The sequence below is a fragment of the Lytechinus variegatus genome, chromosome 11 (genome assembly GCF_018143015.1).
Source record: "Lytechinus variegatus isolate NC3 chromosome 11, Lvar_3.0, whole genome shotgun sequence".
In the NCBI taxonomy this organism is placed as follows: domain Eukaryota; kingdom Metazoa; phylum Echinodermata; class Echinoidea; order Temnopleuroida; family Toxopneustidae; genus Lytechinus; species Lytechinus variegatus.
The window spans coordinates 33,883,098-33,908,402 of NC_054750.1; the positions used below are offsets into that span (position 1 = coordinate 33,883,098).

General features: G+C 36.6%; 1 protein-coding gene across 1 annotated transcript; it reads right to left on the minus strand.

Moving 5' to 3' along the window:
- Positions 1 to 2,756: 2,756 nt before the first annotated feature.
- On the minus strand, positions 2,757 to 25,305 carry LOC121423635 (calcyphosin-like protein). Its single transcript, XM_041619042.1, has 5 exons — positions 25,128 to 25,305; positions 19,876 to 20,053; positions 16,965 to 17,174; positions 9,245 to 9,386; positions 2,757 to 7,086 (listed from the first exon to the last, which is right to left on the minus strand). Exons 1-4 carry the CDS (start codon positions 25,211 to 25,213, stop codon positions 9,285 to 9,287), a joined length of 576 nt encoding a protein of 191 aa, XP_041474976.1. The 5' UTR covers positions 25,214 to 25,305; the 3' UTR covers positions 2,757 to 7,086; positions 9,245 to 9,284.

Below are 25,305 nucleotides of genomic sequence, written 5' to 3' on the forward strand. Positions count from 1 at the left end.
AACTCTCTTTCACACATCTTAATCAGTCTTTCCTCACCCCACCCCGAGCATTTTTTTTGCAACAGCTATCCACACAGAAAATATATCAATAAGACAACTTTTTTCACTGAACAAGTTAAACTTCTTTATTAACCCACTAAACCCAAAGATATAAACATATATAATAACAGGTTTATTCAATATCATAAAACACGGCACAATGACATTCATATACACTAAATCTATTTCTTTTAGATCAGTACTTGTTTTATATACCAAATGTGACATCTTAATTGTGAAGACAAATTTCTTTCTATAAAAGAGTGAAAAGTGAAAGACAATGAAAGCTGAAAAACTATCAAATCTTACTACACCAGATTGGTATAAACAGGCACTAAATTACCCTGATCTATTGTATATTGATCCTATAGAGTCTCTTTAAAAAAATAAAGAGTATACTTCACTTAAACTCTAAACTTTTCTTCAAGTCTTTACAAGACATACTTTTTCATGAATTTAGTCTTATAAACACTGCATCAAGAACTGGAATGAATTCTGACAATCTTAAACAATAAATGTAATAATGTTGAATTCTGTTCATTATGTTCTTCATGTAAATCATTTTGAAAATAAACAGTTTGGTAATAATACACAGCTGTATAATCCCACGTGAATATGATTCTGTACGAAATGCATAGCTATTCATAATGAAAAAGACTATTCGTAGGCCAATAGGGGGTGGGTGATACAATTTTCACCAAACTGTATCCCTGTAAAATTATGTCATGACCACAAAGTACAAAGGTGAATAGAATAAAAAAAGAGCTTAAGAGTTGAATCCAATAAACAAACACACACACACATGCATATAAATATTAAAAGTACTTTAACAAAACTCGTGTCCACGATGTTGCGACAGATGCAAGACCACACAGTAGATTCCCTGGTCCCCTATAGTTTTGTCACTCATAAATTAGCAGATTCTGACTGGAAAAAAAACATTTGAGTGGAACTCACGCTACGAGCATGATTTGTCAGCAGCATTCTAAGACCTGGGCCCTGTTTTACAAAGAGATACGATTGATCTAATCAATCGCAACTATGGACGGCCAGCAACGTCAACATCTATTATGCATGTTTGTTCAAAATATTTTCTAGCTGTGATGTATATTCATGCATTCATTGTTTTCTTGAAAATTCACTGTGCTTCTCTTTGCATAAAAAGGACATTGTGCAAATTTTTCGTAGAAAGAATTATGACACTGATGGATTTCCATAGAGTTACAATTGATCGTATCAATCATAACTCTTTGTACAACAGGGTCCTGAACTGTTTCGTCTACGATGCAGATATTAGCGGATTTGGGAGGACATGATACGGAGTCAAAAACTCCTGCTAAAAGTCACAGCTGAATGTGGCAGACTCTTGTTAGGGTACCTAACAGAAAAAGTTCATCTCCTCTCTATGAGAAATACTTTACATAGTCAACAAATCAGGCTTAATGAACATTCATACAAATACACAAAAGGAATGCTTTCTATCTTACGTCATGAATGTAAAATCATACCCATTGCTAAGAATATCACCAATCTCTACCTGATAAGAAATAAGTTAGCTGAATAATTAATTTAAATATGAATACTTTGTAATATTTCATGTCGCAATCATGAGCAATTTTCAAGTACGATTTGTTCACATAATTATGATAATTTGATCACAAAAATGATTTAAAAATAAAAATATGAAGATATTCGTCAGTCTGGCAAGACATAAACATTATAATTGGATTTACAAAGCAGGTTTCCCAGAGGAATAGACTGCTTACTTCTCTCAGGAATATATAAAGGCAAATAAAATTCTTCATTATGTTATTCAAGTCAAAAAAATGATATCAACTTACCTACAATACTTTGAAATAATTAAGTTATTTCCTAAATATACTCTTTAACTTTGGAATGAATATAAAGCAATGTTTAAAAAATATCCTAAATAATGGCAAAATAAATAAACATTGCACCATCTTATAAAACATGTGATAACCCCCCCGAGTACTGATTTCTTCATGAACTTAACTAATATAAATATAATTTTCTTAATTTTGCAATCTAATAAAACTTGGTTGTCAAAATAGTATTTTGCATTATACAATGTAACCTTCAAATATGGTAGTTTCAACATGAGAAAAACAAGTACAGTACTGCCAAAATGATAGAATAAATAGCATCTTCTTTTTTTATGGTATTGAATTTCCTATTGTAACTCAAAAGGTAATATGCTTGTCAAGTACCTATTAAAAACATACTGGTATGTAACCAATGCGCAAGTTAACACTGTATTAAATACACTTCCTTTTTATCGATAAAGAGTTGCTGTAGCAGCTGTGCCAAAGATAATGTTAGGAAGATCAAGCTCGTTTATATAGTATATAAAATGTAATATCAATCAAGCTGATCAGCTATATCAGCGCTTCTCAACCTTTTTTTACTCAAGGGCCAGTTTGACTCATATTTTTTTCAAGGCCTACCTACCAAAGTTTTAAGGAAACGTCCAATTTGATGAATTTTTTGGGGTGAAATTTGAACACAAAGCTCTGAAGCACATTCAAAACAAACAGTTTGAGTTAGATTAAAACCATCAAAGTGTGCATGTGCATGCTTTGCAACATGCATGATAAATAAGCGTGGTTTAGTTTGTTTGCGTTTTTTGGCCATGCACGTAGACATGTGTTCAGACAGGTCGGTAATATACTATAGCTTTTCCCCTATTTCATTCTCCCCTGGAGCTTCTCGTGTCCAACCTGAGAGAGCTTTGCGGCCCACTGATTGAGAAGCGCTGATCTACATGACCCCTAATCTACTGAGTTCAAAATTCCCATTACCAGCTATTTCATCTTTGGGTGGTGGAAGATTCTAACAAGCAGATACCGACATAGCGACAACAAAAACCGAAGACTATCACTTTGATAAAGCACCCTCAGTAAATGTACCTTTGCAATGATGGCAAATTGCATTTGCTACAGCTATATACTGTAAAAAGGGGTGGGTCACCCTAACAATGCCCAAATAATGATGAATGATGGGTTCCGTCTGCCGCTGGCTGTAAAGCAGGAAGCACAAATTGTATAAAATTACCTTACTGCTAAAGCGAAGAAAAACCAGTGATAAAGGAGTTAGCCTTTAGACTAACAAATTCATCCCTGTTGAGGCTTGAAAAAGTAGAACATCAAACTTTGTCATCAGGAATGTGTTCATCAATGGTATCAAATGTCCACACATTATCAAAATGTACAGTGTACCCTGTTAAACATTTGGTCCCCTGTCCAAAAATGAAGAGATGGCTACAAGAGATATACAAATATCGAACCACAATAGTACTTCATTCCATTTGTATACTCTGAAATTAACCATGCCCATCACCATGGCTCTCAAAAAGAACAAATTTAATGAATAAAATAAACATTTACTTTAAAGATTTATAACAAAACTTATACTCACAATGTACAAAAGGGGACGTTTGAATGGACATCACGTTGGCTTTGAGGAAAAGAGAAAATAATAGAATCATAGTAATGAAGTTTTGTCAGGCATCGATCAAGGAATAAAATAATCAAGAAATAAAAACTGCAATATACAGTAGTGTGACATCAAGGCCCCGTCTTACAAAGAGTTACAATTGATCCAAACAATCATAACTCTATGGAAATCCACAATGTCAATGTGTTATTTTTTTCAAACTTCATTAATGTGTTTCTCTCAATTTTTCTGCTTTTCATCAAGACCAACTTGATGACGGGATGAACTTCTTCATGAATCCATAGTGACATACCCAAGTAATTTATCTTTATCAAAACCAAACTACACTGGAAGCTGGTTATGTACAGTTAAATAATTTGTCGAGTTTGACCTGTTTTAACTGTCTCCGGACATGTTTTAACCCAAGTTGATGAGATCAAAATGATTCAACATTGCAATTAGCATCCATGAATATGTTCCAGCCATGGGTACAGCGCTTACAATAGCTATATGAAAACTCTCTGGTTTGTTCATTCCTGTTACCCTTGCCTCTGATACATGTCGGTCATAAATTCACTGGCAAACAAGAATTAGGGCAAGACTTTACTCTCCAGTGTTATTCACAATGTCAAGTATGAGAAATTCCTTAACAAACTTACATGTAATTAAATATGATTTAATTTTTAGCATTACATATTTCTCATTGACATTATGATCCCAAGTTATCTTGCGCATAGGACTCGACATTATTAAAGTTAAAGTACTAGAAGCACCAATGATAAGATGCAATATTCTTACATCTTAATGTGGCAAATAGGAGAGTGCAAATCAGACTTTATGTATAATTATTTTTAATATCAATTTGCTCACCATAATGATCCCTTTGTGTTATATAATGGATCTTTAATTCTCCGTGCTTAATCAATTGATCAGTTGATACATGTAGCTAACATACAAAACTTGTGAACACAGTATCCAAATTATACATCATGTGCCAAACACATGCATATAGTAGTACATGTTTTACACTGTTTCTTTTACTAATTACGGTACACCATGGAGCTGCTCCATGCTTAAACCATAGTAATCTATGAATCAAACTGCATATAACGGTAAAATATTTATACAACACACATCAGTAACCTCCATGAGTGACAATGCCCAATTATGAAATATTTTGTTTATTTCAACGCATTGAACAGTAGAGTGTATAGACTTAAGTGTTAAAATAACACGAGTGTTAAAATAACACAAGTGTTAAAATAAAAATAAGGTGTTCTGAGAGGAACATACTGTACCCTAATGGTGTTACAATACACCATACAGTTTGAACAAGACACCAAATAGTGATCATGAAATAACAAGTGGAATGAGTTATGATACCAGGTGGGTGTTTCATTAGGCTGTTTGGAAGTCACAAGCAACTTTACAAACGACTGGTAACCATTTCTTTGTGGTATTAATGAAATACACCAAATTTTTGAAAAGGTGTTATTTAGTTCCTAAGAGAGGGTCAACAGTCGTACAAAAAGTCGTCATAACTTATGAACGGCTTTTAATATGGAACATCCACTTGCTACTCAACAAGCCAGATCCGTGAGAGCAACATTCACTTTAAAGGCAGGGGTATGTTTCACAAATAACTTACCATTATGGCAACTACCATGGTAACAAGCCATAACAGCCAATCAAATTGAAGATTTCCATGGCAGTTACCATAATGGCAAAGTTACTACATAGGTCTTTCATGAAACAGGGCCCATATTTTACCTCCAGCTTGTTAAATCACCTCCTACCCTCAGATCACCAACAAAGATTAATCTGTAGAGGTTCCTACAAATAACAAAAAGCTTTGTGTTGCATACTACCAATTGTGAAAACCATGCAGTCATGTGATCAGTCATGCGTTTGAACCCCAGAATCCTCAATCAGTGAAGGATTTAATCCTATGAAATAGCCCATAGACAATTTGAATGTGGAATTCCAATAGTCTTTTACAGAGGAGTCATCTAGCTTGCTTCAAATTTGGGGATTATGGGGTTAATCCCGAAACAAAATGGCAATTGATTATTCTACTGGCAGGAAGTCCCTTTCATGATTGAAAATGCACTTTAAAATCAATATGTATTGACCCATCAAACTCCATGACCAGTAAGTATTAAGGGTGTGCCAAGCTAGCTTTTGTTTTCTAGTGTATTGAAGGATAATGCTTCAATGGTCATAAATAGCGGTCAAGTGGTATATTAAACTATTTTTTGTTTTCAATGAAAAGGTCAGAAAATGCTTGCAAAGTACTGACTTAGGGATTAGTGAAGGTGTGGCCACAGGATTGATGAGGGGATTAATTCCCTCACAAAACTCTATCTATATCAAGCTTCATGTACACTGTACATGTAGGTACAAGAGTGTGTGTAATATGGATGGTTGATCAGAATAGTAAACTGAAAATTGTGTTTTAAAACTACATCAAACAATTAATTGCAAAGGTATTTTTTCATTGACCTTCAATTACCTTCATATTTCACATATTAGGTATAGTTGGACTAAAATAATTATGGGGTGAACTGGACTTAACTTTAAAATGTGAAAGGGTACATTATATCCACCCATGAAGTGATCTGGGTAGACTTTTTTCAGTGTGAAAGATGGAATTACACCAATCCATGAATAAAAACCTGTATTAAATTCCCAGTCTGAAGGGGTGTCGTAAACTCTTCATTTTGATACTACAATAGTTCTAATGAATTAACTTTCCAATGCAAAATGGACCACTGTCCCCCATGGAGGTTACATATTACATAACATTCAATAGTTTTGAACTACAAGTGCATCCAAGGTAGCAAATCGCCTTGATAGAAGAACCTTTATACCATGAAACATTACATACCCTCCACTTCACACACCAAACAAACTTTTAACTACAATACACTGTATATCACTAATTCAGTGAAAAGATAAGGAATATCACTTAGTTCAATTTTGTGTGTTTTTACGATATTAAGCATCACCAATATCATACTCATAATCATATCAATACACCACCAGCGGAATGTCATTAAGGATGCATCCTTCCTAAGCTTAAAAAATCACAAATCAAATATTAAACATCTTTCCTCATACTGCCAAAATTGTTGAATCTGTTTTAAACCGAATCTTCCTTAGTGCCACATGGTAATGTATACCTGTGGTTTCACTAGTTTGACCAAAGAAGTAAAGGCCGGGTTTGAGTACTGCAATTAAGCGCAAACCTCAGAAAAGCCTGTCATACATGTACATGTAGATACATGTATATTTGAGATCTATGTTGTGTTCAGATAATATTCACTTCAATGGCTGTAGAGAAATACCTTTCAAAATGCACCTTTCTCAGCGATCATGTTACAATCTTTTTACACCCAAATGACCTAATGAAAAATCACTTGAACGGAACCATACTTTACTTTAAACTATAAAATATAATTGCAAAATATTTGTTTCTAGAATGAAAAAAAATTATTGGCTGGATGAAGTCTATGACGGTGAGACTTGTCGATGATCACTGCATATACTGGCTTGGCTGATCCGCTGGTGATATCTTGGGAGTAGTCATGGAATCTGTGGGGGGGGGGATGATTTGTAGAATGTGTAAGTACATGTAATAACACTGACAAAAAGCCTTGTATTCAAACAAAGAATCCATGAGAAAGTCTGTAGAAGTAACATTAATTTTCATGATTTTTTCGTGGATCGTGGGGGGGGGGGGTGTTTCACAAAGATTTAAGTATGACTTAAGAGTCGCACTGAAATGCCAAGTTGCATGTTTTAAATCAAAGACATGGCCGCGTTGGTCAGATCATGTGAAGAGGACACGTACTACTGCATATTGATCAATAAGATTGTGCGTTTAAGTCATACTCAAATATTTGTGAGCCCCCCCCCCATATTAAGTATTGACTAAACTTTGTGAAATCGGGATATGAATGAAGGCTGAAAAAAAAAATCGCACTGAATATCATCAAGACAAGCACAAGCAGAACAGTATCATTGCTTTTCGAAAAAGACCCAATATCTTTATTTTAGTATCTTGCATCTTTTGCGAGTTTCTCAGCAATTACACGATTTCTACCAGAATCCATTGGTCCATATATATTCACATACTGACCCTTCGGGAGTCAATTGATGCGATTCTCAATCTGGACGAACTCATTACTCAAATCATTCCAATTGACATTTAATAATAATACCAACATGCTTATAAAGCGCATATCACTACCAAATGCGTCCCTATGCGCTTGATTGGATATTACTTTGCAGCCTTTTACAGCGCGGTGGCATTCCAAGGAATAAATTCCTGCCAGATACCCATTTACCTCACCCGGATCGAGTGCAGCACAATGTGGATAAATTTCTTGCCGAAGGAAATCACGCCATGGCTAAGATTTGAACACACGACCCTCTGTTTCAAAGTCCAAAGACTAATCCACTGGGCGGCAACGCTCCAAATTTGTACCTTTTATCTGCATTGGAACTGTTCATAATATGAGAACCAATCCTGAATATCAACACTGAATACATACATGTACCTGTACGTAAACGCAATAAGGATGTCAAAAAATAAACTTAAATAATGAAAAAAGGGTCTCTATTTTGCTCGGAAAGCTACCGGTATGTGTTAAAGGAGAATGAAACCATTGGAACAAGATAGCTTGTGTGAAAACAGAAAAATCAAAGAAACAGATCAACAAAACTTTGGGAAAAATCGGACAAATAATGAGAAAGTTATGAGCATTTGAATATTGCGATCACTAATGCTATGGAGATAGCAAATTGGCAATGCGACAAAGATGTGTGATGTCACTTGTGAACAACTCTCCCCATTACTTTAGTATATATTTCACTTGAATTGCCTCTTTTATCACATCTATCCATAGATCATGTGTTCTTTCTACATGAGGGCATGTAATACATATTTTTTAAGAATACATCATGGATAAAGAGTTTTTATCATCATATTAAGAAAAAGCAAAAAGACATTTTGAGGGTATTTTATAGTCCACCAAAGGGAAAGTTGTTCATCAGTGACATCACACATCCTTGTCACATTGCCAATGGGAGGATCTCCATAGAATTAGTGATTGCAATTTTAAATGCTCATAACTTTCTCATTATTTGTCCGATTTTTCTCAAACTTTCTTTATTCTTATTCTTTGATTTTTCTGTTTCTACACAAGCCTATTTGTTCCAAGGTTTTCATTCCCCTTTAAGGGTAAATTTTGCGAGGGTATACAAGACAAAAATGTCATTTTGCCCAAGTCAAAATCATGTGCTTAGAGTCTGATTTATGCGAGATGTGGGAGGTGGGGCCATACTATGGGGCCGTACCAAACCCAATGATGTAAAGGTTAAACCGACGACCGATGTCATCGACAGAGCTAAAATATCGCTACACTTGTTTAGGGGTTCAATTCAGGGAATACTTGCCAAGGGTATTGTTTTGCTTCCAATACTTTTTAAGGGTAGGGTTTCACAAGCCAATACTTGTTAAGGGGTGCATTTTCAGATAATGGAAAATACTTGTTTAGGGTGCTTTTTGAGACCCCATAGTCGCATATGGTATCCACCCATCAATGGAAGTGGCCCCCCCCCCCCCAGGTTATTTTCCCATAAATATGCTGTGAGGTATGAATGTGCCCCGTGGAGAATGGGCCTTGGCTTAAAAAAAAATATTCAAACAAAAGGCATGGACGCCACATCTTAACCTCTGTATACTCACCTTGATAAGTATGATGCTGGCTGACCTTTGACCTGAAGCTCTACATTTTCCATGCATTTCTCATCATCAAGTCAAAGTAGCCATCATTATCAATGCTTGCACTCACAGCACTGTAGTAATTGAGAAATTCTTCCATAGTCACCTAAAGTGGGTTGAAGAGGAAGAGAAAATTATTCCAATAATGCAGCAATCGATGAAAACAACAATTCATTATAATCTATAAAGAATGTACGATAACAGTGATACTTCACCACCACTTGTACCACTTTGCTATAAATGCATTCACAGCAATTAGCAGAAAAGCAACAGATACCTTCACAGTGTTCATTCTGGGCCCCATCCGACAAAGAGTTACGATTGATCCGATCAATCGTAACTCTAAGGAAATCCATCAGTGTCATAATATTTCCTGCAAAAAACTTGCACCATTACCTTTGTATGCAAAGAGAAGTGCAGTGAATTTTCAAGAAAACAATGAATGCATGAATACATCATAGCTAGAAAATATTTTGAACAAACATGCATAATAGATGTTGATGTTGCTGGCCGTCCATAGTCGCAATTGATTGGATCAATCGCAATTGATTGGATCAATCGCAATTGATTGGATCAATCGCAATTGATTGGATCAATCGCAACTATTTGTCAGAAAGGGCTCTGGTCTACGCAATTTCTATGTACATTATTTAAAGCATTTTGCTTTGAAATCTGCCTATCATAAGGTAAGAAATGAGAGGTCATTTGACCAAAATTGCCCATGAGGTACTGTATCCTCCGCCTCGCGAACCAATGCAAGAAAATCGCAATTACACGTATAAAAAAAGGCGAGTCTGCCAAAATGTCATTACTTTTGTCATTTTACATCTGATTTTAATGGAATTTTTAACATTGATGTACACTTGTTTGATTTTTTCAACTTTTTGTTGGGGTTGACTCGTTTTATGACTCAAATATTGACCTACATGCTCACACAAACATACTTTTTTTTCAAAGAATGCTTCAGTCTGCATTTTCAAATTACTTTCTAAACTGTTCACGTTTGAAATTTAGAATCAAGAGTAAACATTGTACATGTACCCTATCACAATAGAATGCAGTGCTAGATACAATATAACGAGTCCTCACAAATTATCTGATTGGGAGCCATAATTCAATCAATTATTCATGTTTTATGTTTTGTGATTTAATGATGGACACGGGCAGAACCTATGACAACCTGGGTCCCCAGTAGTCTATACCCACAGACATTTCTGGTTTCCGCATAGTGCTTTATGCAGAGTCTGAAATAGTGTGACGAGATTCAGTTAACTGTATTGAGCACTTTGGCTGCTTCTACACACTTGTTTAAATAGCGAAAAATCAAACTAGCATAGTGCTGAAAATCTCATCAAGATTGGATGTAAAATAAGAAAGTTATGACATTTTAAATTTTCGCTTATTTTTGACAAAACAATGATATGCACAACCGTAGGTGAGTCAGTCGATGATGTCCATCACTCACTATTTCTTTTGCTTTTTATTGTTCGAATTATAGAATATTTCATTTTTTATAGATTTGACAATAAGGAACAACTTGACTGAACCGTATTAAAACAATGCTAATTCCCAATGTTCAGGGAGGAATTAATCGTTGTATCACTTGTCAATGAGGAGAAATTAGTCAAATATTTCATTCAATAAAATACAAAAGAAATAGTATCAGTGGATGACGTCTCCTCATTTGCATACCTGCCAGGATGCGCATAACTGATAGTGAAATTAAGTGAAACTTGAAAATGTCATAACTTTCTTAGTTTGCATCCGAATTTGATGAAATTTTCAGTGATATGCTTGATGGATTATTCTCTTTTTATTCAAATTAACTTTTTGTTTGGGTGGACTTGACCTTTATTAAAGTCTTCCTCAGACATGTAGTATTATCTTTTAAGAGTCAAATTTGAATCTGTGCTTGTAGACTACGTGGGTGGTCAACACCAATAGACCCACCCCACTCATAAACTTCATGGAGAATGAAAGGGAGGTACTACAAGTATGTATGCTTTTCAAACTGCACAAAATTTTCATTAACCCCAGAAATTGGTGGAGCTACACATGTAAAGGGGAAGAGGGGGGGTGGGGGTTGGGGGGTCATAGCTCCATCAATTTCCCAGGGTTAAGCCTAGCCCACTTTGGTTTCACACTATTTTATAGCAAAGTGGGCTAGCAATGTAAATAGTATGGTACTATCTAGCCCTGCAAAAAAGCAGGGTTAGCCGGCTTTTTGCAGTGCTACACGTAGCACAATTGCAATACAGTGTGAAACGAAACCAGGCTAAAGAAAAGTGGGGGCCTGTGGGGCTAAGCATTTGCCAATTACAAAAGTCGAAATTGCACGTTAATCATGCTCTGTGTGGCAAAATCATCAATATTCACAGCTGTGCGATAGTCTGGATTTAAGGCGTTAACCCTGGCTAAGCAAAGATTGTCCAGGTTAAGAATAGTATGGATAATAATGGGTTAATAATGATAGTATAGGGTTATTAAATGATATGCAGTGTGAAAAGCATCTAAATTTATATTATAACCTTATTCTCTGCACTGTGTGTATATGTACAGAGCACTGTTCATTGATGCAAGGATAGATACGGCCGGTTTCTATGAACGAACCATCAGCCCCATTAATAAAAGCCATCCAAACATGACCTCTAATCAATATAGCACAGCTTGGTAGCATTTAATGAAAAGTGAATATATTGTCAGTGCTTTTCACTGATTCTCATACCCTCAGCCTATCAGAATTTCAGTAGCTTATAACAAAAGCTCAGGGACAATCACTGGCTATCTATACCTACATGTAGTCTGCAGGCACTGACCCTGATTGAAACTTTGATCAACAGGTGTGTCTCCACGCAAAGACTAGCACTAACAAAACTTGCTGTTATGAAATAAAATATTTTGGAGGGAAATAGTATGTGCATCAGAAACATACTGTACATGTATATCATGATTTGGGATTTAAAGAAGAAAAAAAAAATCTGCCAAAAAAGGAGCACTTGTTTTATTGTACAAGCAAATTCAACGTGGATTATTTTACACTTACATGTACATGTATCATTAAAAAATCAATACCTCTTATTAAACTGAAATATGTATAAATGGTCTTTCATTTGCTCATTGACGGTTGGCTACCTCTACATACATGTAATACTAAAAGTCGCAGTAAAAGCTGTTTGGGTATCAACGCTAATAGCTTTTAACAGCATAATTTGTGAGGTCTTGCATGTTGTTTTACTACGGTAGTGGCTAAAAGCCTACATGTATTTATAGATACACTGTACATGTATGTAACAATCCCATTTTAGATGAAAGATCTGGGCTACGTAAAAGGGTTTGCGATGAACTGCAAACATATGAAAGAACCGCACTGATTGATTCCCATTGACTATTTTGAACAGAGTGTGCATGCAACTATGATCTTGATTGGTCATTGGTATTTATCGATTGATCACAAACAATTGTGTTACGAAGATCAGGGGAGAAGTTCACCAACATTTTTGTCTGACAAGTAGTAAGATCTGAAATTGTTCCTTGATTCTGATTGGCTGAGATTTGATAGGCACTGTTACTAAATCAGGAGGGCTCTGGCTTACATGTGCATAGTTACTGTTTTTGCTAATTAATCATTGAAATTCAATAATTTTTTTAAATTTTTCATCAGATGTTGATATTTTCAGCATTTTGCTCAGTGATTTTCATTATATTTTTACACATTTTCAGCCTGGAGTACCCCTTTGATGTTAAAATACTGAATTTGCTGAAAGCTAACAGTCGGTTTGCATTATTTTTTTAAACAGTGATTTGTTGTTTCATCGCATTGCCAATTTAGAGTAGGTAATGATTAGGCTAATTGAGATGAAGTTTAAAGATGAAGCAAACTCTAGCTGAAATAGAGGAAATAAACAGTACAGTATTGATACACTGTGCTTCATCGTATGCTCACTATATCCTTGAAAAGCATCAGCTTCAATTGAATAGTGCTGGAAAGCATCCAAGCCTAATTGATGAAATCAGTAATAATTACGATAGGGACAGGTGATGGGTTGCTATGGTAACAAAAAGCATATATTCTGAAAGGCTGAAGATGAAGGATACTAAAGAGTGTTGGTCTATCTTCATGTGTCTACAATGTATACTTGTGTACAGTATGCCGATCTAATAGCAGCATCAGAAAGACACACAAACCGACCTACAGTGAAAGATTTCTTCCATAAGGGAGTATTGTACACAATCATCATGCATAAAAGTTCTACCCCAACAGTCGATTTTAGAGTACACAAAGAAAAAATCAAAATTAATCAAGGTCAAGTGTAATGCTGAAAATTCAAAGTGGAATGGGCTTTCAAAAAATTCAAATAGGTAAATTAACTTGACCTCAATTTAAACATAATAACAAAGAAAAAGGAAACAAGAATGCAAGTTGTTGAAATACTTTTTTTTTTAAAGTGAAATATTGAATCAGGCATGAAATGGCAGTGTGCATTTCCCATTTAATAACAAACCTGGAATTGACTGTCACACACTGGTGTTACATTACATGTACATGTCTTGCTCTTCTGAACAGGTTCATGGTTTGTGATTTTATGTAGCCTGGTTTTAGATCATGTACATTTCCCTGGCCAGATCATGGTATTCCTTGGTCAGATTTTGGATGATCAGAGACACCGTTCTCACTACCTTCCTAAAACTAGTTTACTGGAAACTAGTTTAATAGTGGAAACTACATGTACTTAAACGTGTAGTGAGAACGGTCAAAGCCATCTTGGAAGCGTTCTTCCGAACCGGTTAAGAAATCCACCTCGCGATGTAGTTTTCAAGATCGCTGTGCCTCGTTAAACTGGTTTAATAGCGTTAGTGAGGACACACACGTTCTTCGGGAAGCGATCTTTGCACATTTTGTGCGCGCTACTCCACGCGGCAGGTGCAGAATGCCAACACTGTGGTTTCGAAATTTGCGCGAAACCTGTCACCCCACTGACAGCGTTTCCATAGCAACAAGATCGCTTTACGAGAAGTGATTTTGAAAACCACTTTCGTGTGATCAAGTGGGAACTCTAGCAGAGCGATCTTCCAAACTGGTTTCCTGAAGCGATTTCCAGTAAAACTAGTTTTAGAAAGCGTGATGAGAAAGGCCTCAAAGAGGATTGATATGGAAGACAATGCAACATTTACAGCAGAACTGGCTGCACCCTTGGAATGTGCTGCATCACTGTGAGTGCGACATAGACCTCTAATAGTGTATCTTGATTCAAAACCGTTGAAGCGAGATCAATGAAATTCTTTTTATAGAAGTTTAGACCATGAAATGAGCTTTCTAATGCAGTTCTGCACATTCAGTTTAGACTTTTAGGCCTGTTTTCTGAAGTCAAATAGACCACGGTCTAAAATTATGGGGAGCCAAAATCCAAAAATTCTGTTTATTTTGTATATCTCATATGTTTACTATTTTGTTTCCTGTTGTTTTCATAATGAAGAAAAAACTTCAAAATAGTTAAGTCACGTCACATGTATGTGTAATATTCACAGTCAAATTTTATCAATTTAAGTGTCAAAGGAGTTAATACACTGAATGTACATGTAATAGGGATTTGTGCCCCAATTGGCACTCCATAGTTCAACCACAACTTTTAATCAGGGTATCAGAATATGGGCCTTAGACTAGAGGCCCTTATTTTTTCATTTATTTATTTATTTATTTAATTTAATTTAATAATCGATGTTTTCAATTCATTCATTCATTCATCTATTTATTTATTCATTCATTTATTCTTTTTTTTTTTTTGGGGGGGGGGAGCTCACCAACAAAGCTCAGCAATTTTGTTTGTGTATACAGACTAAATGGAATGTGAGCATACAGTATGCAGTGATGGCCCTGTCCCACATCATGTACAAAATTGGAAAATCAGGGATCGCCACCAATGGATATGGGCATTGAAAACAAAGGCAGGTGATTTAATATTTGTTAAAAGATTATAAGCAGCTGCTGACCAATAAAATGTCTTAAATGGAAAAATATATGCAGTTAGTTTAATGAAAAAAAAAGGTCCATGGACAAATTACTGCAATCGCTCAACATCACCTGAGCAGTAATGAGAAGAACACTCATATGATATGAGACATAACACATGCCCCATATCATAGAGCCTTTGTTATTAGAGCAATTACTATGCCAACAGGACTCGGCAGCCAATCACAATCAAGGTTACATGTACCACATGGCCATAATGGCAAAACATTTCTACATACTTTGCAACTGTTTATGAAACAGGGCCCGATGAGTTTTTCCATTCAATATTGCACCTTTTTTTTCAACCCGTTTCATAAAGCGTCAGAACTATAGTAACTTTGGCATTTTGGTATTAACTACCATGGTAAAAGAGCTCAGCAGCCAATCAAAACCAATGTTGTCATAATGACAAACTTACCATTGTTGTTAACTAAACTGTTTATATAATGCAAACGAAGCCCCAGGAGTGGATGCAACTTTGCACCTCTTTTTGGAGTAAAACACCTGTGGCATATTAGCAGGGATGTAGTTAAAGACATCGTTCTCAAACTTTCTAACACTGGTTACACTGGATACCGCTTCAGAAAAAGATCACCCGAAAGTGGTTTTCAAAACCGCTTTACACAAAGCGGTCTTGCTGCTAAGAGAACACTGTCAGTGGGGTGACATGTTTCGAGTAAAATTTGAAACCAAAGCATAGGCATTCCTCACAAGTGTGTGGAGTAGCGCACTCGAAATGTGTGAAGATCGCTTGTGTCCTCACACTAAAACCAGTTTAACAAAGAAAAGATATCTTCAAAACTACCTGTACATCGCGAAGTGGTTTTCTGAACTGGTTTGGAAGGTCGCTTCCAAGACCGCTTTGACCGTTCTCAGGACACGTTAAACTAGTTTCCACTTTTACTACTTTCCATTTAATTAGTTTTAGGACGGTACTAGTGAGAACGGTGTTCCCCGCCCCCCCCCCCCCACTCAGTGATATTAAGGGTATGCCTATGCTCGTTCCCTCCCTTTGAAAGCACCCCCCTATCGAAGGTCTACCAAAATTTCTGAACCCCCCTTTTGAGGGCTTTTCGCAGGATTTTTCTGCCTTGGAGACCCCCGAAATCAGGAACACTGCTCAATGTACCCCCTATCTCAGGTGAGCTCTCATTCCAACAAGGGGTCCGTACTTTACTTTCTTCAAAATGAAATAAACCTGAATGAGCTTTCAAAACTACAGGAATTTGATCCCGGGATTTGATGAATTTTTCTTTATTATGCAAGATATTTATAACCCCCTTTCAAATTTTTTCAGGAGTCCAAAGAGAGAGATAAAAAACACCCCCTTTTTAAAGAAATCTCCGGGTGAAAATACAAAAACACCCCCTTTTTTACAATTCTCGGGCTGGACTTGTCCCGCGAAAAAGTACCCCTTTACTGGACATTTTGGGAACACGCATGTGGTCCTTCCGACCCCCGAGTTGGGGGCCGGGCGGTGTCCTAGCCGGCCTCAAGGCCATATGTCATATATGCGTGTACAAAGTCCAACTACCAGGCTTGACTACATCCCTGTTGATAAGCCAGCATTTGTCTATTCATCTCTACACACAACAATATTTCTATGTTTTCACTTCATATGTAAACAGCGATCCATCCACAATGAAATGTATTTAATGATCGACCATGTACACGTACCTTTACATTTGGATCATCTGCCTCATCAAACGTTTTCAGAAATGATTCAAAGCATTGTTGCTCAGTCCATTCTCCATTCTTATACTTGGGATGCTCTTTAACATTGTATACACCCTTTAGATCGGCCACTGTTAGAACCCCGTCACCAGTCTTGTCCGCTTTCTTGAATGCTTTTTCAACAATATTTACCCGACTTTGATTCATGGGTGGCTGCAAATCAAAGAATCATAAAAGTTGACTTGAACACAAAGACCTTTAAAGTTAAAGCCTATCTTTACTTAAATTGGTAAATCCCCCCCTCCCCATGTGGAGCGTTGTGGCCCAGTGGATTAGTCTTAGGACTTTGAAAGAGGGTCGTGGGTTCGAATCCCAGCCATGGCGTAATTTCCTTCAGGAAGAAATTATCCACATTAGGCTGCACTCGACCCAGGTTGTAATGGGTACCTGGCAGGAATTTATTCCTTGAAATGCCACCGCGCTGTAAAAGGCTGCGGGGCTAAAGCCAGGGTAATAATATCCAATTAAAGCGCACAGGGACGCATTTGGCAGTGATATGCGCTATATGTTGGTATTTTTTAAAAAAAGTGAATAGTTGTGATGTAGTGATACAAACTAAAAATGTGTTTTGTTGTTGGATGAATTTTATAATTTAAACAAAAATATCTGCACAGTTTAGTCTTGATTATATCAAAGACATTCTCAAGTACATGTAATCTGCTGAAAATTTCAGAATATGAGCTTTGTCAATAGCTTTATAATATCAAATTATGTGAAATGAGTGATCAAATAGCTATTTTGAATAGAAATAGAAACATCATTAAGAGAGGGTGCGAGACTTAAATGGGTAAAAAATGCATTTAGTGACTACTGCACATTTGTAATATTGTAATGTTCTATAATGACTTTTGATCTTGGCCATGTGACCTGAAACTCACATAGGATGTTCAATGATACTTGATGACTCATATGTCTAAGTTTTATGAACTACATGTAGATTCATAGACTTTCAAGGTTATGATAGCAATTCAACAAATATTCCCAACATGGCCAAAGTTTGTTGACCCTACATGACCTTTGACCTTGGTCATGTGACCTGAAACTTGAACAGGATGTTAGTGATACTTGATTGCTCTTATGACCAAGTTTCATGGACTAGATCCACAAATTTTCAAAGTTATAGTGGCAATTCAACAATCACCCTCAATATGACAAAATTTTGTTGACCCTAGATGACCTTTGACCTCAGCCATGTGACCCAAAACTCAGGCAGGAGGTTTAGCGATACACCATTACCCTTATATCCAGGCTTCATGAACTAAATCCATAAACTTTTAAAGTTATGACGAATGAAATTTCAAAATCTTAACCTTGGTTAAGAGTTTGATGTTGATACCCCCATCATGGTCTAAAGTCCATTGACCCTACATGACCTTTGACCTTGGTTATGTGATCTGAAACTCAAATAGGACATTCAGTAATACTTGACTACCCATATGTTCAAGTTTCATGAACTAGGTCCATATTCATTCTAATTCATGACATTTTAAAAACTGAATCTTGGTTGATATTTCATGTTGATGTTGCCGCCGTCGGAAAAGCAGCACCTACTGGTATAATGGTCTCGCTCTGTTATGCAGGCGAGACAAAAACACCTTCTCTATGGATAGACTTGACAAAAGTGACAATAAAAATAAGTAGAAAAGTAACTGGAAAGTAAATGTACATATATACACCTGTACAAGTACAAACACATATGATTAACAAATTTTCGGCATTACTCCTATTTGTTTAAGATCAGTATGCTCGATCTGTAATGAAAATCATAAGATCAGTATGCTCGATGTGTATGAAAATCAGTCAGAAAAAATTGGAACCAGTGGGATTCGAACCTGCCATCTACTGCTTTCCGGGCAGCGACTCAACCACCAGGCTATTCTGGTTCACGGCTAAGCCACGATGAACTGGAATTCAAATACCCTCGATCCTCTTCTTTCTGACTCATTACTATTCAAATGCCGTCCACCGTAGACAATAGATAGTAAATTGAGAGGCTTTTTATAGGAGGAAATTATAATTTGTTTAACAAATTTTCATCATTACTCCTATTTGTTTAAGAAATTTCCTCCTATACAAAGCCTCTCAATTTACTATCTATTGTCTACGGTGGACGGCATTTGAATAGTAATGAGTCAGAAAGAAGAGGATCGAGGGTATTTGAATTCCAGTTCATTGTGGCTTAGCCGTGAACCAGAATAGCCTGGTGGTTGAGTCGCTGCCCGGAAAGCAGTAGATGGCAGGTTCGAATCCCACTGGTTCCAATTTTTTCTGACTTATGATTTATGATTTTCATACAGATCGAGCATACTGATCTTATGATTTTCATTACAGATCGAGCATACTGATCTTAAACAAATAGGAGTAATGCCGAAAATTTGTTAAACAAATTATAATTTCCTCCTATAAAAGCCTCTCAATTTACTATCTATTGTCCACGGCGGACGGCATTTGAATAGTAATGAGTCAGAAAGAAGAGGATCGAGGGTATTTGAATTCCAGTTCATCGTGGCTTAGCCGTGAACCAGAATAGCCTGGTGGTTGAGTCGCTGCCCGGAAAGCAGTAGATGGCAGGTTCGAATCCCACTGGTTCCAATTTTTTCTGACTTATGATTTATGATTTTCATACAGATCGAGCATACTGATCTTATGATTTTCATTACAGATCGAGCATACTGATCTTAAACAAATAGGAGTAATGCCGAAAATTTGTTAAACAAATTATAATTTCCTCCTATAAAAGCCTCTCAATTTACTAAACACATATGACATCACACATCTCGGTAGCATTGCCAATAGGGAGGATGTCCAGATCATAATATGCCTTTTAACAGAATGTTGGCACAAAAATACTCACTCTCAGATGTACGAGAAATTCATCGAAGCTAAGAGAGCCACTCCCATCCTTGTCAAACATTTGAAAGATTGCTTTGTACTCTTCATCTGACAACCCACACTGATAATCAGTAAAACCCTTCTTGAATTCCTCTAGGGAAATTGATCTGTTGCCATCATCATCCATGATTCGGAAAGTCCTGGAATAAGAAAGAAAAATGCATTGTATGCTTATAAAGGGGAATCCAATCTTGGTCCATGGATTCTACTAGGATCCTAGTCTGCAGGCACAGACCCTGATTGGAACTTTGATCAACAAGTGTGCCTCCACGCAAAGACTAGCACATACAAAACTTGCTGCTCCAGCGAAAGAGCCTTCAGTACACAAGGCATAAGTAGGCTGCACATTCAGACCCTTAATTCAAGTGAAGGGTTTGCCCATCAGACTTAGGATCCATGCTAGTTTGGTCATGAATTTCGTGCGGGAGACACAGAGAAAAATAAGTAAAACAAAATGGCAAAAGTTTTAACGAAACCTGAAAAGCAATAAGAAAATAACATGTTCTTAAATTGAGACCCCTATTAAAGACTGAAAATTTCAAATTGGCTGCTGTGTCTGGATGAATATATTGGTAGTGACCATTTTCACATGGCCATGTACATGTAATTAATTATCAGGGAAATGTGGTTTCCTCCTATTAAAGTACCAATTCCTATGGGGCAGTAATCAAAATATAAACACAGGTACATGTACATGTAGCATATTAACCCTTATTAAATGGGGGAGGGGTCAGTTTGACCGCCCCCCCTCGACAAATTTCATCACTACGCCGTCGCGCAAAGATTTTTTTACTTTCAAGTCTTGCGCATCTTTTGAGACCAAAATTGCGATGCCCGGGGACGCGGTTCTGAAATTACGTAAAATTTTTTGTAAGTGCATGTCAGACCCGAAATTACTAAAAAAACGTAATTCTGAGTACAAAGTCAATTAAATTGTGTTTTTCAACCAAAAATCATAGATGTATGATTATTTTTACTTTCTTGGTTCAAATGGATTTATTTTATGCTATTTATGATCGCAGAAGGGTCCCCGACAAAGTTCATTGGAAAAAAAAAAAAAACAACAAAGGTTTGAAAAAACAAAGAAATACATAAGAATTTACACAACAATGAAATAAAATACATAAAAAAATTAATTACATTTTGCAATTTTTTGTAGATATTTGATGGAAATGTAATAATTGATACTCCAACCAAAATTTAGCATTCTACTAGCTATATGAATTGAGTTAAAGGCAAAAACATACACAAAAACAAATTTTGGGACAAATTTCATATGCTTATTTGCATAAATAATTACAAATTTCATATAAAGAATTAAAAAAAAAATTTACCACACAGTCTTGTAGTTTACATCCGGCTCTACGCGCGTGCAAATTTTCACGGCGATCGCGGGCCGAGATCTGAGGGGGGGGGGCGGGGTCAAATGGAACCCCCCAATACATACTGGTCTGAAATAGCCCAGTTAAGATAGGGTTAAATCCTAATAAGCAAAATATAATTTGAAGTAAAAAAAGAAAAAGATTTGCCTTCATCACTACAAAATCACTGATTCTGCCAATTTGAAGTCTCTATACTATACATGTAGGTTGACCTACATGTACATGTATAGTGATTATCAATTTTTACATTTTAAAAATTCTTATTGTTTGTCCAATATTGCTCACACTTTCACCTATCCACTTGACTGATTTTTTCCCCTCTATAACAACTTTAAATTTGGGTTGGATTTATACCTAATAAAGTATTAGATCTATACTTCCAAAAGAAACTGATCAAAATTTTACAAGGCAAAAAAGGAACTACACAAATTCTACTCAGTCAAAATGAACAATATTTTTACACAGGCAGGCTAGCTTCAATATACTGCAGTGCTTCCACTCTTCCCAGATCCAGGAAATTCCGGAAAGTTTTGCTATTTTCCAAGATGATTCCTGGGTTGGTATTCTGGAACACTGTCATAACTTTTGTCATTTCTCTCCAAGATGTGACACAGCTATGATTGTCCCAAATCGGTATTCTGAACATTGTCTTTTCCCTGTCATATCTCTCAAAGTTCCCGCCCATCTTTTCGGAAGCAAACCAGTCAAAATCATCGTAAGTTCGCAGTGGAAGCCCTTCTAGCCAATAGGAAGGCCATGTGGCAGGTAGGGCGTATCACCAATACAGTTGTAGGCATCGCGCAACTAAGCGTATAGTGATGCGCTTAATTACGAAGAGAGACAGGGAGCTGTGAAGGATTTTGAAAGGGTAGTAGAAAAAGAAGGAAAACAGAGAAAAAAAAGGAGGAATTGGTGTGTAGGGCCTAACTAATTGTAGCATGAAAATATAATTATGAAAATTGTCATGGATGATGAGTGAAACTAATACCACAATCTAATCTAAATAATATCATATGCTTGACATTCAGTAGGCAGGGTATCAGGATATTTGGTACTAAAAGATATGACAAAATTTATGACTGCTACCCCCCTGTCATAACTTTTGTCATAAATTTTGCTTGTATATTAAAGGATTACACGCATTGAAAGCCGCATATTTTTGGTGCACGCTAAAGAGACAAGACAAAATTTATGACAATTTCTGTGACAAAAGTCATGACATCCACCAGAATACCGATTTTGTCATATCTCTGAGAAAAGATAAAATATGGTGAAAAGACAATGTTCACAATACCACCCAAGCAAGTTATCATTTCCGGAAATGATATTATTTTCTGAATATTATGTCAAAATCTATCACAAAATTGGATCTTTTTAATTAAACTTTATATGTCATAAACTTCTGCTCGCTCGCAACTCGTAATGTCTGATACGTCATATTTCGCCCCCTCAAAATGTTTGGATCATTACGGCACTGGACCCTTTCACATGTATGTGTTCAGAACTTCAGAAGAAAACATCTTATGGAAGACTGGAGAACATTTGTTATGTTCTGGGATATTTTGTAAACTACCAGGAACTTTCAGAGTAAATTCCAGGAAGTTTTGTTTCGATAACTGGAAGCACTGCTTCAATTGGGTTCAATATCGGCTCTAGAGGCTTGTCCTATAGCCAATGACACTACAGGGGGAAGACTGGACAGTTAATAGAGCGTGTAATGAAACACATGGGAAGAGCCTCCAACATCGTTGAGCATTATTAAAGTAGATAGTTGCATATCGCCATTTTGGGTTACAGGGTACAAAACATATATGAGAGAAATGGTGGCAAGGTATAAAGGAATAGACAAATTTTATAATACATAAGGTGGAAATGGCTAATTAAAAAGCGCTAAAATGCCTCTCCAAAATATGCCTCACATCGGTCTCTGAATTGACTTCAATTTGATGACGAGACGTGATTGGCTCTCCTACATCAAGCTCCACTTGCATGAAAACCTACTGCGAATGTCAGTGCCCGTGCTCAACACGCCCTCTTGTGCTGAATAAAAGAAATCTACCCTCTGAACAGTGGCGACCACAGAGCTGGCAGTAAATCAGCAAGCCCGTGTTAATGAGCAAATGGGCAAGATTTATCCAAGTCCTCTCGTGGCTGAATTCATGTCCCTGCAAAATCTCATGAATTGTGAGACATTCTTTCTTAAAGAATTTAACCACTTTCTCCTTGAGTAATATTGATTATTTTTGTACTGGTGGGAAAGAGTAATATGTTACCGGTACTCTTTTATATTAGTCATTTCATTTTTTATATTAGTCATTTCATTTGAATATAATATTTTGATATATAAGTTAATTTTTTACCTGAAAAGATGCATCAAACATAATTTTCTTCCTGTTTCAACATTTTGTATTTTAGGCACAAACACTATTAATATCATCAGAAAGCTCAAACTCTATACTTTCTTACAATGTCACTCTTGATATGTGGCATCTTTTAGATGGGTCAGCAGCCAGCTTTTTCCATCAAGATGCAAGACGAGATTTCTGACATTTCTGAGTAACATAAAATCCAGAGTTCTGATTGGCTGAATGTTTTGAAAATAACAGGCAATATCCATCAACCCCAATTTAGAGGAATAAAAGCAATATATAGCTATATGAACCTGCTACTGGTCAACTGGTATCATCTAATATCCCAGAACCACGAGACGATGGAACCTAATTTGGGGCTGAAAAAGGGGTCTAAAACTTGGAAAATTTAAGCAAAATCATCGCTTAACTCTACAAATAATGGTTTAAAGGTACTAATTTTAGGAAAAGCATGGCCTGCCCAAAACAACATATGAATAGACACTAAAACCAGATAAAAAGACCACCAAATATAATAGAAGTTGTGGCCAAAACTGTGATTTTAGGGGGTTTTGGTGGCCATTTTGGATTTTGGCCCGGCACACATTTTTCTCAGCCCTGAGACAAAAAATATTGTCATTTCATGTTGAGATAAGGTAAAAGGAATACTACAAAAAAACTGTTGGCACAGTAAAAAAAAAATCACCCATTTATAAGCCCACTCCTAATATAAAGTTATGTCAAGTACCGGTATCTGATATAGTTCAAATAGATCTAGGTCTTGATAATTGGGGTGAGTGATGGGGAGGAAAATAGTCAATTTTTTTTACCATGCCACGGTATACGCCCGAGAACGAGGTTATATTGGGGCCAAATCGTGGTTTCGGGAACCACTCGTCGATTTGTATACGCGCACTTGTGTACAAAGTGAATGGAGGTGGACATACGGAACCGTGCGTGTGACTGAATAAAGCGCTGCTGTATATGGTTCCCAATATCATGATAATGCCTTTATATATTGGCTATATAACCTCATTCGTAGGATGAGTGGGCACAGACTGGAACCTCAAAAAAACAAAATACAGCCTTGGTCTCACTCTCAATCAGCCATTTTGTTTTGAATTATGAGAGGACAGGCATCGCGACACCGTTTCGTTTTTTTGAGGTTCCAGTCTGTGCCTCTGCTCGAGGCTCGATCGAGTCGATGTCAGGATTTGTGTGTCACGATACTATAGACCTCATCCATATTTATATAATCATGTATAATTTCTGTTTCCACATTTCATTTAAGATTACTTTTGAGACCCCAATCTACCCCAGTGTCTCCCTCGTTTTGCACGGTGGACTCCAGTCCTGGGCTCCAGCACGCTTCGCGGGCCGGAGCTCCCTGGCCTGGGTTAACCCAAAGAAGAACTTGTTAACTTTTGTTGTGGGACAAAAATGTTGATTCTGGCGGATTGGGGGAGTCGAATGTCGATTCTTACCTTCCCAACGACTTGATTGTAGAAGCTCCTCTTTTCAACAAAGTATCCCTCATCTTTTGAACTGCATCATTTCCGTTAACAGCCATTTCTTTCAGTTTTTGGAGGTGATATAGAGAGAACTCGAACTCGAAGTAGCCTCAAGACCAAAACACAATATCAAATAAAAATCGAGTACACA